Source organism: Oncorhynchus mykiss, chromosome 3 (assembly GCF_057628025.1).
Source record: "Oncorhynchus mykiss isolate SJ-2025 chromosome 3, ASM5762802v1, whole genome shotgun sequence".
NCBI lineage: Eukaryota > Metazoa > Chordata > Actinopteri > Salmoniformes > Salmonidae > Oncorhynchus > Oncorhynchus mykiss.
The window spans coordinates 63503412-63523963 of NC_143024.1; the positions used below are offsets into that span (position 1 = coordinate 63503412).

Below are 20552 nucleotides of genomic sequence, written 5' to 3' on the forward strand. Positions count from 1 at the left end.
ATTTAGCACTTTAATGAAATACCAGTAGCAAACAGACAAATAAACATAATTGATTACTCTAAGATACACTTAACATATTTTTCGTTAACCCATTTTGATATACTGCAGCCTACTGTATCCAGTACAGTATACCTACTAAGTTATCATTGCAGCATAGTACAGGGTCAGTTAGCACCATCTACTGGACATACAGCAGGCCTACATCTGCTCTGTGTTGAATAACATATTTTCTATTATAATGACGAGATAGACGAGTGACCGTTCTACTTAGTGTAATGGAAATACATGTCCTCGAAGATGGAGAAGGAGAAGGCGAGATCGGGTGGGACCATTCTAGCCAATGAGAGGGGGGATATGAGTTCGAACAACAGGCACAACTCACTATTTTTTTTTCATTTGCCCGAAATGCCACGTGAATCCACTTAAATCAGTTTCATAACAACCTAACAATTACGAAACTTACATTCGATCAATTAAGCCTCATTGGGGTGCAGTTAGCCTAGTGGTTAGAGTGTTGGGCCAGTAACCAAAAGGTTGCTGGATCGAATCCCTAATATGACAAAATGTTGTTCTGCCCCCTGAACAAGGTAGTTAACCTGGCAGGTCTTCATTGTAAATTAGAGTTTGTTCTTAACTGACTTGCCTCCTAAAATTAGCAATTCAATTTTTTGTTGACCAAATTCGACAAGTTCTCATTGACTCCATACAAAAATGCCAAAATGGTCTTATTTTGGTGGACAGATTTTGTCGCTTCTTCGTGTCTGGTTGAAATCAAATGAAATTAAATACTTTTTATTGGTGGCATACACATATTTAGCAGATGTTATTGCGGGTGTAATGAAATGCTAGCTCCATCAGCACAGTAATATCTAACATTACACACATTTAAAAGTAAAATAATGATTTGTTCCTTGAATTGATCTCTTCAAGGAGCACGAAAAGCACCTTGGTTGAACGAACCCCAGTAATAGAAACAAACAAACAAAATAACTAACATTGCTATAGTTTGCTAGTCTTTTTAGCATGAGCACTCATATTTTCATACTAGCACTGCTTTCCCTGATAACGGCTTTATTGAAGAAAGTATTACTTGAGAAGACTGTGATATGTGGATTACCTAGTTGAAGGCACTCTGGATAAGACCGTCTGCTAACAGGTAAATGCTGTCTGTTTGAAGTACAGTTGTAGGCCAACTTGTAAACCAACATAGCTGTATTATCAAAGCTTAGTGTGCATGTGTGAAGTAAGGGTGGAGACCAGTGGAGGATGCTGAGGGGAGAAAGGCTCATAAATGGCTGGAATGGAGCCAATGGAATGGCATCAAACCTATTGTGTTTTATTGTTTGTTTATTTGCGTTGTAACTTATTTTTTTACAAATTTTGTACATAATGTTGCCTCTACCGTCTCTTATGACCGAAAATAACTTCTAGACATCAGGACTGCGATTACTCACCACGGACTAGCAGAATCCTTTTTCTTCTTTCACGACTTTGCCCAACGCAAAGGATAAACTGCTTTCTCGGGAACAGGCCCCGATCCCCGCGATTTGTTTGAAGAAGAGGCGGAGAAAAAGGGGCCAAAGGGCGGGCTGCCTTCTGAGAATTTCTGAGAATGGTCAGAAGAAGCAGATGCTAAGCTACAAGACTGTTTTGCTAGCACAGACTGGAATATGTTCTGGGATTCATCCGATGGCATTGAGAAGTACACCCATCAGTCATTGGCTTCATCAATAAGTGCATCGATGACGTCGTCCCCACAGTGACCGTACGTACATACCCCAACCAGAAGCCATGGATTACAGGCAGAATCAGCACTGATCTAAAGGGTAGAGCTGCCGCTTTCAAGGAGTGGGACTCTAACCCAGAAGCTAATAAGAAATCCTGCTATGGCCTCCGATGAGCCATTAAACAGGCAAAGCATCAATACAGGACTAAGATTGAATCGTACTACACTGGCTCTGACGCTCGTCGGATGTGGCAGGGCTTGCAAACCATTACAGACTACAAAGGGAAGCACAGCCGAGAGCTGCCCAGTGACACAAGCCTACCGGAAGAGCTAAATTACTTTTATGCTCGCTTCAAGGCAAATAACACTGTGTGATCACGCTCTCCGCAGCCAATGTGAGTAAGACCTTTAAACAGGTCAACATTCACAAGGCCGCAGAGCCAGACGGATTGTACTGTGAGCACACGCTGACCAACTGTCAAGTGTCTTCACTGACATTTTCAACCTCTCCTTGTCTGTAATAACATGTTTTAAGCAGACCACCATAGTGCATGTGCCCAAGAACACTAAGGTAACCTGAATAAATTACTACCAACCCGTAGTACTCACGTCTGTAGCCATGAGTGCTTTGAAAGCCTGGTCATGGCTCACATAAACACCATTATCCTAGAAAACCTAGACTCACTCCAATTGGTATACCGCCCCAACAGATCCACAAATGATGCAATCTCTATTGCATTCCACACTACCCTTACCCACCTGAACAAAAAGAAACACCTACAATTGTAGTCAGAAGTTTACATACACCTTAGCCAAATACATTTGATCTCAGTTTTTCACAATTCATGACATTTAATCCTAGCAAAAACTCTGTCTTAAGTCAGTTAGGATCATCACTTTATTTTAAGAATGTGAAATGTCAGAATAATAGTTGAGAGTGATTTATTTAAGCTTTTAATACTTTCATCACATTCCCAGTGGGTCAGAAGTTTACATACACTCAATTAGTATTTGGTAGCATTGCCTTCAAATTGTTTAACTTGGGTCAAACGTTTCGGGTATCCTTCCACAAGCTTACCACAATAAGTTGGGTGAATTTTGGCCCATTCCTCCTGACAGAGATGTTGTAACTGAGTCAGGTTTGTTGGCCTCCTTGTTCGCACACACTTTTTCAGTTCTGCCCACATTTTGCCACAACTTTGGAAGGATGCTTGGGGTCATTGTTCATTTGGAAGACCAATTTACGACCAAGCTTTAACTTCCTGACTGATGTCTTGACATGCTGCTTCAATATATCCACATCATTTTCCACCCTCGTGATGCCATCTATTTTGTGAAGTGCACCAGTCCCTCCTGAAGCAAAACACCCCCACAACATGATGCTGACACCCCCGTGCTTGACGGTTGGGATGGTGTTCTCCGGCTTGCAAGCCTCCACTTTTTCCTCCAAACATAACAATGGTCATTATGGCCAAACAGTTCTATTTGTGTTTCATCAGACCAGAGGAAATTTCTCTAAAAAGTACAATCTTTGTCCCCATGTGCAGTTGCAAACCGTAGTCTGGCTGTTTTTGGCGGTTTTGGTGGCTTCTTCCTTGCTGAGCAGCCTTTCAGGTTATGTCAATATAGGACTTGTTTTACTGTGGATATAGATACTTTTGTACCTGTTTCCTCCAGCATGTTCACAAGGTCCTTTGCTGTTGTTCTGGGATTGATTTGCACTTTTCGCACCAAAGTATGTTCATCTCTAGGAGACAGAACGCGTCTCCTTCCTGAGCGTTATGACGGCTGCGTGGTCACATGGTGTTTATACTTGCATACTATTGTTTGTACAGATGAACGTGGCACCTTCAGGTGTTTGGAAATTGCTCCCAACGATGAACGAGACTTGTGGAGGTCTACAATTATTTTTTTTTAGGTCTTGGCTGACTTCTTTTGATTTTCCCATGATGTCATGATGTCATGATGTCATGATGTCATGATGTCCCATGATGTCAAGCAACTAGATAGGCACTGAGTTTGAAGGTAGGCCTTGAAATACATCTACAAGTACACCTCCAATTGACTCATATTATGTCAATTAGCCTATCAGAAGCTTCTAAAGCCATGACATAATTGTCTGGAATTTTCCAAGCTGTTTAAAGGCACAGTCAACAGTGTATGTACACTTCTAACCCACTGGAATTGTGATACAGTGAATTATAAGTGAAATAATCTGTCTGTAAACAATTGTTGGAGAAATTACTTGTGCCTTGCATAAAGTAGATGTCCTAACCGATTTACCAAAACTATAGTTTGTTAACAAGAAATTTGTGGAGTGGTTGAAAAACAAGTTTTAATGACTCCAACCTAAGTGTATGTAAACTTCAACTGTATGTGAGAATGCTATTCATTAACTTTAGCTCACCGTTCAACACCATAGTGCTCTCAAAGCTCATCAATAAGCTAAGGACCCTGGGACTAAACATCTCCCTCTGCAATTGGATTCTGGACTTCCTGATGGGCCGGCCCCCAGGTTGTAAGTGTAGGTAACAACACATCTGCCACGCTGATCATCAACAAGGGGCCCCTGAAGGGTGTGTGCTCAGTCCCCTCCTGTATTCCCTGTTCAGTTATGACTGCACAGCCAGGCATGACTCCAAAACCATCATTAAATTTGCCGATGACACAACAGTGGAAGGCCTGATCACCGACAACGACAAGACAGCCTATAGGGAGGAGGTCAGAGACCTGGCCATGTGGTGCCAGGACAACAAACTCTCCCTCAATGTGATCAAGACAAAGGAGATGATTGTGGACTACAGGAAAAAGAGGATCGAGCACGCCCCCATTCTCATCGACGGGGCTGCAGTGGAGCAGGTTGAGAGCTTGATGAAGTTCCTTGACCAAGTTCCTTGGTGTCCACATCACCAACAAACTAACATGGTCCAAGCACATCAAGACAGTCGTGAAGAGGGCACAACAAAACCTATTCCCCCTCAGGAGACTGAAAAGATTTGTCATGGGTCCCTAGACCCCCAAAAGGTTCTACAGCTGCACCATTGAGAGCATCCTGACTGGTTGCAACACTGCCTGGTGTGGCAACTGCTCAGCCTCCGACCGCAAGGCACTACAGAGGGTAGTGCTAATGGCCCAGTACATCACTGGGGCCAAGCTTCCTGCCATCTAGGACCGCTATACCAGGCTGTGTCAGAGGAAGGCCCTAAAAATTGTCAAAGACTCCAGCCACCCTAGTCATAGACTTTTCACTCTGCTACCACATGGCAAGCGGTACCGGAGCGCCAAGTCTATGTCCAAGAGGCTTCTAAACATTTTCTACCCGCAAGCCATAAGACTCCTGAACATCTAATGAAATGGCTACCCAAACTATTTGCATTGCCCCCCTCCCCCCTTTACACCACTGCTACTCTGTTGTTGTCATCTATGCATAATCGCGTCAATAACTCTACTTACATGTACATACTACCTCTCCTAACCGGTGCCCCTGCACATTGACTCTGTACCGGTATATAGTCTCGCTATTGTTGTTTTACTGCTGCTTTTTAATTACTTGTTACTTTTATCTCTTATTCTTGTCCGTATTTTTTAAAACTGCATTGTTGTTTCGGAGCTCGTAAGTATTCGGCCCATGTGACAAATAAAATGTGATTTGATGCCACTCCACTAATTCTGCTCCAGCCATTACCATGAGCCTGTCTTACCCAATTAAGGTGCCACCAACCTCCTGTGGCGAAGACAGTAGATAATATGTAAATCTTTATATCTGGTAAGTGTTATCCGGGATCCTTGGGACGTCCCTACCCTAAACCCTAACTTTACCCCTTACCATAACCATAACCATGGCGCTCATTTTAAATTGTCTTTTTCTTTCAGGCAATACAATTGGACACGCTTGATGACGTCAATATTACTCGACTACGGGCAAAAAATACAATTTCCACGCGTTATTATCGCGCCTCGACATAACTTGCATAGAGGGTGATTTTTGGGTCAGATTTGCGGGTCTGGTGGTAAAATCATGGCGTTACGGGTGATTCGTTTGGTCATCCCCTCGGGGACAGCCGTTTTCAAAGCAGGGACACTTATTCAGACGGTAAGATTGGCAGAATAATTTCCAAAATGCTCTCTCGCGCAACGAGTGGCATCAAGTTCACAAGCCGCCCTCGATACAAGGACACCATAACAAGAATGCTAATGCTAAGAAGGCTAACTAGCAGATTGGTGTCTTATGTGGTTGTCAACAACTATTGTGTCGCAATGTATTGTTATTAGCGGCAATATTAATTCGTTTGTTAGCTAGCTTATTTGAACTAATTGTCTAATTACCGTTATCCCTTTCTTGTCATCCTCCTGACATGCTAGCTAGTATTTCAGTTTTATCAATTACAATGAAGCATATTTATTTCATGGTGGGCAGGATGGTCAGAAGGATGACACTCACATACTCATTCTATTGATACGGAGTACAATTCAATATTTTATTTGAGAATTAATTGATCAACATATCTTATCTTTAGGCTGGTATTCACACAAGCTCATTAAGGAACCTACGGTACGGCTGGTGGGCATATGCACTGGGCGAGAGGACAACCCCAAGGTTCAAAGAGAACAGCAAGATCATCTCCATTGATGGCAACCTGGCCTCGGGAAAGGGGGCGCTGGCCAAGAGTCTGGCTGATAAGCTGGGTAATGATCCTGTTGTCGATGCAGTTATTGAAGTCTAGACTACTTATTTATACATATTTATAACTTGGGGAGTTAGAAGTTTATAATGCCAATTGCATTAACTAAAAATAAACTTAATTCCCTACCTTCTGGTACAAAACAGCATTAATGTACATTGACTCCATTAACACTTTGACGTCTGTAGGGATGCTGTACATGCCTGAGCCCAACACGCACTACTTGGACAAGATGACAGCGGAGAAGGAGCCTCTGCCAATCGCCTTCAACGGTAACTGCAGCTTGGAGAAGTTCTATGCAGACCCCAAGGCTGCTGACGGGAACTCCTACCGGCTACAAGCATGGATGTACCTCATGAGGCTCCTTCAGTGGTCAGATGCCATGGAGCACCTGCTAACCACAGGTACGGCTGGCTGGCTATGGGAATGCGCTCAGATATCACTCACAAATGACATCAGGATTGTGTTAGGGAATTGGGGAAAACAAAGAATTGAGCTCTTGAGCTTACATTCCTGTAGTTTAAATTAATGCCTTGTGTTATTCTAAATGGCTTATTGCAAAAATATTATTCTTTCCTTTTTGGGTTTTTAGTCATGTCCTTCTCATAAACTTTCTCCATTCTAGGCCAAGGTGTGATCTTGGAGCGCTCCCCCTACAGTGACATGGTGTTTGTGGAGGCCATGTTCAAACAGGGATACATCAGAAGGCAGTGTAAGTACTGAAATCTCTATAATAAGGCTGGTACAGATCTGAATAGTCTCATTTACAACTGCGACCTGGCCAAGATAACGCAAAGCAGTGCGACACAAACAACAACAGTTACACATGGAATAAACAAACATACAGTCAATAACACAATAGACAAGTCCATATACAGTGTGTGCAAATGAGGTCAGATAAGGGAGGTAAGGCCATAGTGGTGAAATATTTACAATTTAGCAATTAAACACTGGAGTGATAGATGTGCAAGTAGAGATACTGGGGTGCAAAGGAGCACAAAAAAAAACGGTATGGGGATGAGGTAGTTGGATGGGCTATTTACAGAAGAGCTATGTACAGGTGCCATGATCTGAGCTGCTCTGACAGCTGGTGCTTAAAGTTAGAGAGGGAGATATGAATCTCCAGCTTCAGTGATTTTTGCAATTCGTTCCAGTCATTGGCAGCAGAGAACTGGAAGTAAAGGCCGCCAATGCAGGAATTGGCTTTGGGGGTGACCAGTGAAGTATTCCTGCTGGAGCGCGTGCTACGGGTGGGTGCTGCTATAGTGACCAGTGAGCTGAGATAAGGCAGGGCTTTACCTAGCAATATATGATGAATCAGATCTGGTTTAACACCAACCTGACAAGCCATGATATTGAAAGGTCATTAGTGTTTTAAATAAATAAGCTTTGGGTGAAGGTGCTTTTTTATGTGTGCCACCATTACTACAAAAGCGGCATTTTACATTGCTGTGGTTGAATCTCATATGTTCTGTAATGCAGGTGTAGACCACTACAATGAAATCAAAGGTATCAGCATCTGTGAGTTCCTGCCCCCTCACTTGGTCATCTATGTGGACAAGCCAGCGGAAGAAGTGCAGAAGAAGCTAAAGGCATCAGGCAAAGTAGGGAGACACAAACAAGGAAAATATCCATGCTATACTTTTCTAGGCATATAGTTTGTCTGTTTGACTGAAGGACCATTCATTATCAGCTGGTAGAGAACCTATGGAAGTTTTACTCAACCAATTTGGAGTCCTGTCCAGTAATTATTATTAATTATTAAGTTCACATTATTATGTGAACTTTTTCTAATATTGATGTATTTGGGGCTTTAAACAAAAAACGTTTTAAACTCCTCAAAAAGTCTCTACTGTGGTCATGAGCTAGGTTAGAAACATTTAAAAAATGATTATCAGTCTGTTGCTAACAGCAAGTAATGTTCTTAATTGGAACCTTTCCTTTGCCAAATGCCTCTGGTAATGTGTGAAAATTATAGAAATTAGTTGTTGGTTTCACGTACGCCCATTTAGGACCTCTCACATTTGGCAGGCGGGCGGGCCTCACAAATCCTGGTTGTTTTTAGCATTATGCAATTGTGGCCCCAGCAATAATCCTGTCTTTAAACATAATCATGGAGGGCTGGTGGAATTCGGTGCAAATTGAGATAAATATGCAGCCTCAAATTCTACCAGAAAAAGGAGCTTTTAGGACAAGTCTTGTTGCTCAACTTAGGTAGTTTGATTCATACTTCAGATCTGTGTTCCAAACTTTTCTTTCCGGAGTGTAATTCTCACATCTCTGATTGGATTTAAATATATAACATGTTTAAATCTCAGTTTTAAAGATGTTGAATCACACTCCTGTATTTAAAGCCAAATGTATCCTTTCAGTGATCAACATGATGGATCTTTTTTATCTATGCAATGTTTAGGGTGCATGTTGAATAACCATTTTCATCGAGGCATTTAGGCTATTGCCTTCAGAAAGTATTCACAGCCCTGGACTTTTCCCCAAAATGTTTTTGTTACAAAGTGGGATTAAAATGGAATGAATTGTAATTTTTCTGTCAACAATCTTCACAAAATACTCTGCAATATTGAACTGGAAGAAAAATGTTAACGTTTTGTAAATTATTTTTATTTTTTATTATAAAAAAAAAAAAACTTTAGGGCTGTCCTCGATTAAATCTCGGTGGACCGAAAGTCGTCTTTTCTTTCGACCAATCAATTGGCAGAATTTTTATTTTTTACATATCCTGTGTGTTTTTAAAATCAACTATACAGTACCAGTCAAACGTTTGGATGCGTACTCATTCAAGGGTTTTTCTTTATTTAAAAAAATAAAATAATAATTTGTTATTTTGTGTTATGAAATAACACATGGGATCATGTAGTAACCAAACAGGTGTTAAACAAATCAAAATATATTTTATATTGGAGATTCTTTAAAGTAGCCACCCTTTGCCTTGGTGACAGCTTTGCACACTGTTGACATAACATGATGCAGCCACCACTATGCTTGAAAATATAGCAAGTGGTAGTCAGTGACATGTTGTATTGGATTTGCCCTAAACATAACACCTGTTATTCAGGACTAAAAGGTTATTGCACATTTTTTGCAGTATTACGTTTGTTTTTACCTTGTTGCAAACAGATGCATGTTTGGTATTTTATTTTATACAGGCTTCCTTTTCACTCAAGTCATCTAGGTTAGTAATGTGGAGTAACTACAATGTTGTTGACTCATCCTCAGTTTTCTCCTATCACAGCCGTTACATTTTTTTTTCTGTTTTAAAGTCACCATTGGCCTTATCTTAGTAGTGACTGGGTGTATTGATACTCCATCCAACATGTAATTAATAACTTAACCATGCTCAAAGGGATATTACATTTCTGCTTTTTTTATCTACTGGTAGGTGCCCTTTGCGAGGCATTGGTAAACCACCCTGGTCTATGTGGTTGAATCTGTGTTTGAAATTCACTGCTTGACTGAGGGACCGTACAATTATCTGTATGTGTAGGGTACAGAAATGAGATCGTCATTCAAAAGTTTGGACGCATACTCATTCAAGGGTCTTGTTAAACACTATTATTGCACACAGAGTTAGTCCATGCAACTTATGTGACTTGTTAAGGTAGACTTTACTCCTGAACTTATTTAAGTTTGCCACAAAAATGCCAATAAACCTAATTCCACTTTGACATGATGGGGTATTGTGTGTAGGCCAGTTACAAAAACATCTCGATCCATTTTAAATTCAGGTTGTGTAACACACAGCAAAATGTGGAAAAAGTGAATACATAAAAAAAGAGAATACTTTCTGAAGATACTGTATATGCCCAAAAGCTGCACTTGTGTTTTTAGATCACCAATAGGATTGGATGGGTAGCATTTTTGGAAACAAACCATCTGTCAAACTTCTAAAGTCTTAATACTGGTCAATAAAGGAATTAAATCAAGCTGAAGCCCGGATAAGAATTCAAGCATGGCCCTTCAAATAGATTCATATCAGTTGCCACTGAGTTATTTGGTTTTGCGTGCCGTGGTTATTCTTAAGTTAGGTTTAATTACCTTTCCGCTCTACGGATCAGATCATTGAAGGTGAGAATCTGCTTCAACAGCTCCAAACAGATCTTCTGCTTCTTTACCACTTTGGGTGTTCCGCTTGTTAAGTTAAATCCGTTTAAGGCACTTTGACTAAGCAAGAGAATTGTGTTGGGTCTGGTGTTAGCGGTCTTTTCAAATAGTCTATTTTCTGGTGTGTGTTGTTCCTGTCTTTATGAATCTATCCTGTCTTACCCTCAGGATGTACCCCTACCCTATCTGAAGAGCATTGAGGATGCCTACAAGAAGACCTACCTTCCCAAAATCAGGTTAGTGGATTAGAAAGCTCTCTAGTGAAACATATATTCATTATACCTCCGAGATGACCCTGTCTTTTAACAACTTGAACGTTTTTAACAATGCAATTTCTCAAGACAACTCCGATCTGACCTTCAACCATTTACAAGAAAAGTGTTGAGAGTTTTTCTTTATTTCAGTGAGAATGCAGAATTGCTCGCTTATGATGCTACCCAAGCACAAGACATGGAGAGGGTAAGAAAATCCAGTGAATGACTAGAGGCATCAAATTATATAATAATAATCTTGTAGTTTCTGGTGAGAAAACAAACATGGTGTTGATATGTTATAGGCCTAGCCAATGCATCATACTGAAATGCACTGACTTCTATTGAAAACCTGTCTTATTCTCTCACAAAACTCTCTCATCAAACAGACTTCACTTTTTTGTTTTTTCTCTTTAGATTGCAGAAGACATTGAGGACTTGAAATTTGAGAAAGGACCTTGGGTAGAGCAGGATGATGTCACACTCCACTACATGAGAATGCTGTAAGTATAACCACTTAATTTGTTCCCTACACGTGTAGACCTTACTTTTCCATCACGTACATGGGTAGGCCTATATAGTTCATATTGGAGCTCTGGAAGCTTTCTCATCAGCCTGCTGTTTTCCTTCCTCTCTCTCCAAAGGGTGGAAGACAAGATGAGGGTTGCAGACCTGACCCTTGTACCCAACTTCCTGCCTGAGGTCACCATTGGGGCTCACGAGTATGACGCAGGCTACTATGCCTTCAAATCAGTAAGGGAGAAAAGCACTCTACTTCTCTTATGATGTGGTGTGGCTCGATCACCTGATATGACCAGATTATGATAAAGTGGGGTATGAGCTATAGGTACCATACTGCAAAGGTAGAAAACTTTTCCCTCCTTCAATAGTATTTTCCCTCTCAGTCTCTTCTGGGTTTTGTGGCCGTCTTGTGGTTTTGCCTCCAGCATATTAAATAACTATTTTGGTAGCTGAAATATCAAATGATATACGAAAAGGGAAATGCCATATGTGGAATATTCTCCAAGTCATTGGTGTCATCAGTCTTGCAGGAAAACATTCTGTGCTGACCTTTAAAGTTTATTGACTGGAGATGTGGGGGTATATAATGTGCTACAGGATTCTTTGAGCTGACATTTTGCTCGGTGCCCGCTATTATACTGGAACGAGTGGGAGGACAAGCTTGGGGAATGTGAACTATGGCGGGCTTAGGTTGTCTGCGTTTTCTCATCCATACTTCTACTTGACAAAGTTCACTTCTTCTGAAGTGCAAGCTAGGATTCCACAGTAGAGTGTGTACTGTACTGTTTGACAAGAACAACAACCGATAGGTGTTTGTCTGGTGATATCATTTTGGCTTCGCCAGCTTAAACTTGCGCTAAGTTGTACCGCAGATGTCAAAGTAAAACTAGGTAAACAAAACTTGAATGTCTATCAGTGTTGCTGTTTGCAATCCAACACCACTTCTTCATTCTTGGCTGATTTTTGTTTTTGAGGCTGTAAATGTCTTTATATTTAAGTCTGTTTTCTGCTTCTTTGGCTGACTGATAACAGTTGAAAGAAAGAGAAGCTGTGTTAATGTAGGCCTTAGTTAACACTAGACTATCTTTTTTGTTTCATGCTCACAAGACTGATGGGCTAGTGTCGCCTAGGTGACTGAGAGCAGCCTGGCTGTCGATCAGTCTGTCACTGACGTGGCTTCACATTAGCAGGAACTCATAACGCGCTGTTTGCTAAGGCTAGGGGGTGATGGACTGCAATGTCGCCCCTAGTGACAAAACACTTTGCTATACCATTAGTCTTTGCTGTCGTCCCACATCTAAGGATGGATGAGTTTTGAGTGGCTAGTTCTTCAAAGCTTAAGGGAATAAGAAGGCCCGGCTTCTTAAATCGGAGAACTGTTAAACCTGCCCAAGTGTCCTGTGGAATATCGTGTGTCTCTTTTTACCCAGGCAATTCCCACAAATGTTTTTTTTAAGTCAAGGATGACTCCTTGACCCTCGCGTTGGATTCGTTTTAAGGATTTCATCAGTGAAGCGTAGGTTATGACCTGTATGCCCAGACTAAAAGGGTTACAGAACTCTCAGAATAACTATTAGGCTGCTAACTTGATTTATTTCCAAAAAGGCAAACATTTATTAAGTTGTTCTTGTTTATACCTAGCTTAACTACGTTGTATTTTACTTGCAACTTCACTAAGATTTTCTCTCCTATATTTTTGGCAACTGTTTCAGCAAATACATCCCAGATGTTTTAGCATACATAATAGGCTATATCCCCTATCACTTATCTCACTCTAATTAATTTGACTGTCCTTTTCTTTTATTTCCAAAAGATCCTGGGAAAGAAGTACGCTGCAGGTTATAATGCAGACATAGGAGACACGAACATCTGGCTGAAGTGAATGAGTGGACCTGACTACTCTGGAGCTGATTGCTGTAGATGAATGGTTCGTTCCTCATTCCCTCCCTCAACCCCCCACATACCTGTTCACTCCTCCCTATGGGTGGAGAAGTCTAAATATGGGATTATCCGTTTGATCCAATCTGGAACATTCTCTTCTCTGGTCCGACTGTGTGTATTGAGGAGAAATTGTATTATGTCCATGAATTATGCATTAAAAGTAAATCTAAAAACTTGTTTTATTTTTGTGAAATGTGCATCTAGCCTTTTCAAGAGGGATAATGGCAATTGGATTAAGAGGAGAGATTACAGTTTATCCTCAATCATCATATTATTATTTTTTTCATAGCCTGCAAGTTTGCTGTCCCAGTTTAAGTGACTTCACTGACTTGTATCATTATAATGTATCCGCTAGTCTTTTCTTTAGCAGATGCTTCCCACAGTGACTTTGTCAGTGCATAGTGCGGTGTCACACAGCCCCGTAAGGGTTTACTGTTTTTCTAAACCACAGTTCCAGGTATGGAAGCAGGTAGCCAATTAGGCAGGCCTTCAGTGTGCCTGTTGTACTCTGTGTCTGCAGATCCTGACTGGGCTCAGACTGATTGGCTTCCAGCCGTTCCATAATGGCATATCAAGCACAATTTATAAATAACGAAATCTAAAGTTATGACACGCTCTAAGGGCAAGATTAGATATACTACTTTCATGAAAGAGAAAGATGATCATTCAGGTGCAGCTAATTTCCGACTCTGGCGTTATGGATCACCATGAACATATTGAAGTTCGGCTTTCTTATTGAACCAGACAATTGAAAGTTATTTTTAGTTGTTTATCGAAGAGAGCTGGCTAACTCATTGATCCTGCTTTGTATCATACCCTTCAGGTCTTCATGTACCCAAAACAGAAGTGCAATCCCTCCACACTCTCTTCACTGGGTGATTTTTAAGAGCCTGGTTGTTTTTCATTTACCACCAGCTGACTCTTCAGCATTTCTCACTCACACACACACACACACCTCCAGCATTTACACACCTACGCCACTGTAGCTCAGCGAATATGGACTACACGGAGCTATTACACTGACCGAGAGGAACAGAGCAGCAGGCTGTGGCAATTAGACGCTGGGTATAGTACCTGGCCGGCTGGTGTCATCTCCCAAAGTGTTAATTGAACACATGGCATTAAGTGCGATTAAATGAGCCCTTGTCGACCTCACCTTAAAGTGTCCGCGTGATCCTTGAGTGAAGCGTTGCTGCTCTTTACTGTGCAAATGGATCTAGCAGGTGAAACCCTGTGAAATGAACAAAGGCCTCCCTCCCATGACTACATTTTCACATGGGCCACTTTGAAATCTGTCGACAGTGGTGATTTTCACAGCCCATGAGACAGGGAAGAGTTGTAATTGGCATTATACGAAATGAGCAGTCAGTCTCATGACTTGTTATAGGATGTCACGGTCACAGTTGAAATCCGTTTTACAGAACTCTCTTATGGCCTCAGACGGATAATTTCCTAAAGCTAGACCCCAACCATGTGCAAGAATGGGAAAACGCATTTCAAAAGGGCAACTGGAGGACAAAGAGTAGGCTACATTATGAATATGAAAAGTTCGATTTCTACAAGGTTATGACCCAATTCTTTAGTGCAGTTTATCTGGGCTATAAACCATTCAGCTGAAAATCAGTTTCATGAAGTCCAACTCTGAAAACTGAGCAGCACAGTTCATGTGGTAGTTCAGATTTAATGTTTTGCCATACGATGCTATCGTTGGCCAGTCTGGAGTAAATTTTTGTTCCCGGTGGCGTGGCTGGCTAGGCCTGAAAGGCAGTGACCACATCTCTAGAAATAGTTATGCCTCTGTGAGAGAAGCAGTGATTAATTTCTCTTTCTTTTGTCAGTTGGAGGAGCTAATGTCTCGTAGTTCTAATCTACTCTTGATTGCTAGTGGTGATACACACAAAGGGCTCAATAGCTGAGGGTGTTAGTGAAACAAGGGGAGTTCTCCAGTTACGCACATCCTGCTGCTAGATCCCAATCATGATAGCAGCCTATCTTGCGTCTTGGACTTCACGTGATACTTTCTACCAATTGAATCACTGAAAAAATATGTAAATACAACATGTTGATCCCATGTTTCATGAGCTGAAATAAAATGTCCAAGAAATGTTCCATACGCACAAAAAGATTTTCTCTGAAACTTTGTGCACAATTTTCTTTATATGCTCCTTTGCCAAGATAATCCATCCACCTGAGAGGTGTGGCATATCAATAAGATAATTAAACAGCATGATCATTACACAGGTGCACCTTGTGCTGGGGACAATAAAAGGCCAATCTAAAATGTGTAGTTTTGTTACACAACACAATGCCACAGATGTCTCAAGTTTTGAGGGACCCGTGCAATTGGTATATAGACTGCAGGAATATCCACCAGACTTGTTGCCAGATAATTTAATGTTAATTTTTCTACCATAAACCCCCTCCAACGTTGTTTTAGAGAATTTGGCAGTACGTCCAACCGGCCTCACAACCTCAGACCACGTGTAACCAGTCCAGCCCAGGACCTCCACTCCTTGCTTCTTCATCTGTGGGATGGTCTGAGACCAGCCACCCAGACAGCTGATGAAACTGTGGGTTTCACAACCAAATAATTTCTGCACAAACTGACAGAAACTGTCTTGGGGAAGCTCCTCTGCATGCTCGTCATCCTCACTAGGTTCTTGACCTGACTGCAGTTCGGCGTCGTAACTGACTTCATTGGGCAAATGCTCACCTTCGATGGCCACTGGCACGCTGGAGAAGTGTGCCCTTAATGGACGAATCCCGATTTCGATTGTACCGGGCAGTTGTCAGACAGAAATGTACTGCATCAGAAAATCAGCCAGTATCTGATGTGACCACCATTTGCCTCATACAGCGTGACACATCCCCTTCGCATTAATAAGGTTGTTGATTGTGGCCTGTGGAATGTTGTCCCACTCCTTTTCAATGGCCGTTCGAACTTGCTGGATATTGGCGGGAACTGGAACACGCTGTTGTACACGTCGATCCAGAGCATCTCAAACATGCTCAATGTGACATGTCTGGTGAGTATGCAGTCCATGGAAGAATTGGGAAATGTTCAGCTCCCAGGAATTGTGTACAGATCCTTGCGACATGAGGCTGTGCATTCTCATGCTGAAACATGAGGTGATGGCGGCGGATGAATGACACGACAGTGGGCCTCAAGATCTCGTCACGGTATCTCTGTGTATTCAATTTGCCATCAAGAAAATGCAATTGTGTTCATCGTCCGTAGCTTATGCCTACCCATACCATAACCCCACACTCGCCCAGTTGGAACCGAGAATAATCCGTGAAGAGCACGCTGCCCCAGTGGCCAAACTGCAGTCAGGTCAAGACCCTGGTGAGAACGACAAGCATGCAGATGAGCTTCCCTGAGATGGTTTCTGCCAGTTTGTGCAGAAATTCTTTGCTTCTGCAAACCCACAGTTTCATCAGCTGTCCTGGTGGCTGGTATCAGATGATCCCGCAGGTGAAGAATCCTGATGTGGAGGTCCTGGGCTGGCGTGGTTACATGTGGTCGGTCTGTGGTTGTAAGGCCGGTTGGACGTACTGTCAAAATCTCTAAAATGATATTGAGGCGCTTATGGTAAAGAAATTAACATACAATTATCTGGCAACAGCTCTGGTGGACATTCCTGCAGTCAGCATGACAGTTGCACGCTCCCTCAAAACTTGAGACATCTGTGGCATTGTGTTTTGTGACAAAACTGCACATTTTAGAGTGGCTTTTTATTGTCCCCAGCAAGGGTGCACCTGTGTAATGATCATGCTGTTTAATCAGTTTCTTATTATGCCACACCTGTCAGGTGGATAGATTATCTTGGCAAAGGTGAAATGCTCACTAATAGGGATGTAAGGAAATGTGTGCATATTTTAGAGAAAGAGGATTTTGGGGTATTTTGAACATTTCTGGGACCATTTTTTTTCAGCTCATGAAACATTGGACAAACAATTTACATGTTGCATTTATATTTTTGTTCAGTATATGAACTAACACTATCAAGTCTTTGAAATTGTTGCATGTTGTGTTTATTTTTGTTCAGTGTAGTTTAATCAACAGTTTGAATCAGTGAAAACAGTTTCTGGGTCCAACACTTCAATGCTCTCTTGTTTCATTGGTTTCTATTTAAAATGTGTATGAAAGTGATTTCTTTGGTTTTATGAAACATGGAACTGCATTTTTCATGTTTTTCTTGTTCTTTTCTCTTCCTTTTTCAACTGACTGCGTGAGAGATGTAGGATTGTGGAGCGCAAAACAGAGTAGGCGCAGTAGACATGTCAGCATGGCCATAGTAGTGACGGTTGGGTTGGCAGTTGCACTGAAGGAGAGGAGGCTCAGTTTCAAAAGGGGGCACTGTTGCGCCATTGCAGCCTTGCAAAATGACATTTTCCTGCACTAAATGTATTTCTCTCTTTTGATATGCATGCTGTGGTGTGTGATTTTTGTGTGCTTTTGTCTCGGGTGCAGTTGATGTTAAGAAGCTTCTATTTTGACATCAGCATTTTAAGAGTATACATTTTTAATGCCCTCAGAAGGTCTTATCCAGCAGTTGTTGGATTCTTAAGCCTCTGATTTGAGATAATATTCAGGATGCCAATGCTGTAATACACCTGTTACTAGTAATAAGAGGCTGTTAAGCAGAGGTTTTTGAGATAAGAAACTTCAAATGACCAATTAATTAAATAAACTATGTAATTTATTGAAAAGTCATATGTTTATTTAATGAACATCTGCCCAGAGCACTTAAATGAACAGTATTTACCACGATCATCCATCAATGCTCTTTTTTACATTCATGGCAATAAATCAATTCTGGTCACATGTTGTGGTTTGAGGATGAATTCACATAATACTACTTCTCTCTAGGGATCCACACACGTGATTAATCTGAATGGGCAAAGTCTGTTGTGCACGGCAGAATGAGTCACTCGTAATGCAAGCTTTACATCACATCAAATATCAAATATTCCCAACAGATTTGTGCTTCCAACAATAGCCCTCCTGATTTAAAAACAGCATCCCAAAGCTCTAGAAATAACACGTAGAACCACAGTGACAGTCCATGCCAATCTCAAGGAAGTTTATTTGCCTGAGACACCCATATTCCCTCACATCCAAGTTAGGTCCAACAGACTCTAGTCTATGTCAACCTCTAGGACAGTGGGAAGGGAACTGAGCGAGCCCCATGACAGGTGGCATGCTGGGAAGGCGGAGGACTGGGTAGATGTAGACACCAGCGGTTGGAGAACATAATGAGCAGATCAAAGTGTCTGACACGGCAGTGTAGCAGAGTGTCAGAGGAACAGTGCTGTTGCAGCGTGGGGGCGGGGGACATGGGAGGTCTCAATGACAAGTCAATCAGGAACACTCCACATTCCCAATGACATGTTCTCTCCCCCTTGACAGGCCCTCCTGCGCTGATCGTTAGGCAAACTCATCATTCAGATGGGGTCTATACCGACTTAAAGATAAGTTTACGAGTAGCTCACATTTACACACATTGGCATGCATGCACAGATTGGCAAGCACACACAAGCACAATCTTTTGAGCACAGCTATTATAAACTCAGCAACAAAAAAAAGTCCTCTCACTGCCAACTGCGTTTATTTTCAGCAAACTTAACGTGTATATATTTGTATGAACATTCAACAATTGAGACATAAACTGAACTAGTTCCACAGACGTGACTAACAGAAATGGAATGATGTGTCCCTGAACAAAGAGGGGGGGGGGGGGGGGGGTGTCGATATCAAAAGTAACAGTCAGTATCTGGTGTGGCTACCAGCTGCATTAAATACTGCAGTGCATCTCCTCCTCATGGACTGCACCAGATTTGCTGATTTGTTTTTGCTGTGAGATGTTACCCCACTCTTCCACCAAGGCACCTCATTTCTGGGGGAAATGGCCCTAGCCTTCACACTCCGATTCAACAGGTCCCAGACGTGCTCAATGGGATTGAGATCCAGGCTCTTTGCTGGCCATGGCATAACACTGACATTCTTGTCTTGCAGGAAATCGTGCACAGAATGAGCAGTATGGCTGGTGGCAGTGTCATACTGGAAGGTAATATCAGGATGAGCCTGCAGGAAGGGTACCACATGAGGGAGGATGATGTCTTCCCTGTAACGCACAGCGTTGAGATTGCAATGACAACAAGCTCAGTCTGATGATGCTATGACACACCTCCCCAGACCATGACGGACCCTCCACCTCCAAATCGATCCCGCTTCAGAGTACAGGCCTCGGTGTAACGCTCATTCCTTTGACGATAAACGCAAATTCAACCATCACACCTGGTGAGACAAAACCGTGACTCGTCAGTGAAGAGCACTTTTTTCCAGTCATGTCTGGTCCAGCGACGGTGGGTTAGTGCCCATACGTGACGTTGTTGCCGGTGATGTCTGGTGAGGACCTGCCTTACAACAGGCCTACAAGCCCTCAGTCCAGTCTCTCTCAGCCTATTGCGGACAGTCTGAGCACTGATGGAGGGATTGTGCGTTCCTGGTGTAACTCCTGTGCAGGTGTTGTTACACGTGGTCTGCTACTGCGAGGATGACCAGCTGTCCATCCTGTCTCCCTGTAGCGCTGTCTTAGGCGTCTCACAGTATGGACATTGCAATTTATTGCCCTGGCCACATCTGCAGTCCTCATGCCTCCTTGCAGCATACTTAAGGCATGTTCACTCAGATGAGCAGGGACCCTGGGCATCTACCTTTTGGTGTTTTCCAGAGTCAGTAGAAAGGCCTCTTTAGTGTCCTAAGTTTTCATAACTGTGACCTTAATTGCCTACCGTCTGTAAGCTGTTAGTGTATTAACGACCATTCCACAGGTGCATGTTCATCAATTATTTATGGTTTGTTGAACCAGCATGGGAAAAGTGTTTAAACCCTTTACATTGAAGATCTGTTAAGTTACAGTGCCTTGCGAAAGTATTCGGCCCCCTTGAACTTTGCGACCTTTTGCCACATTTCAGGCTTCAAACATAAAGATATAAAACTGTATTTTTTTGTGAAGAATCAACAACAAGTGGGACACAATTATGAAGTGGAACGACATTTATTGGATATTTCAAACTTTTTTAACAAATCAAAAACGGAAAAATTGGGCGTGCAAAATTATTCAGCCCCCTTAAGTTAATACTTTATAGCGCCACCTTTTGCTGCGATTACAGCTGTAAGTCGCTTGGGGTATGTCTCTATCAGTTTTGCACATCGAGAGACTGACATTTTTTCCCATTTCTCCTTGCAAAACAGTTCGAGCTCAGTGAGGTTGGATGGAGAGCATTTGTGAACAGCAGTTTTCA

General features: G+C 42.0%; 1 protein-coding gene across 2 annotated transcripts; it reads left to right on the forward strand.

The window, feature by feature from the left end:
* The first annotated feature begins 5505 nt into the window (after positions 1-5505).
* LOC110520174 (NADH dehydrogenase [ubiquinone] 1 alpha subcomplex subunit 10, mitochondrial) lies at positions 5506-14396 on the forward strand. 2 transcript variants are annotated; one of them, XM_090229894.1, is made up of 11 exons: positions 5621-5819; positions 6244-6412; positions 6597-6812; positions 7034-7120; positions 7891-8012; positions 10696-10763; positions 10932-10986; positions 11196-11281; positions 11423-11531; positions 13114-13227; positions 14065-14396. In XM_090229894.1, exons 1-10 carry the CDS (start codon positions 5745-5747, stop codon positions 13180-13182), a joined length of 1056 nt encoding a protein of 351 aa, XP_090086020.1. In that variant the 5' UTR covers positions 5621-5744; the 3' UTR covers positions 13183-13227; positions 14065-14396. The 2 variants fall into 2 exon arrangements, with proteins under 2 accessions (XP_021452977.1, XP_090086020.1); XM_021597302.3 differs by lacking the exon at positions 14065-14396 and having other exon boundaries at positions 5506-5819; positions 13114-13414.
* Positions 14397-20552: the final 6156 nt, after the last annotated feature.

What these genes read in the sequence shown, in the direction of transcription:
- LOC110520174 (XM_021597302.3), top strand. Translation starts at nt 5,745, where the DNA reads ATGGCGTTACGGGTGATTCGTTTGGTCATCCCCTCGGGGACAGCCGTT. An exon ending in AAGCACAAGACATGGAGAGG is followed by an intron (nt 10,987 to 11,195) that starts GTAAGAAAATCC and finishes TTTTCTCTTTAG; the next exon opens with ATTGCAGAAGACATTGAGGA. An exon ending in GCTACTATGCCTTCAAATCA is followed by an intron (nt 11,532 to 13,113) that starts GTAAGGGAGAAA and finishes TATTTCCAAAAG; the next exon opens with ATCCTGGGAAAGAAGTACGC.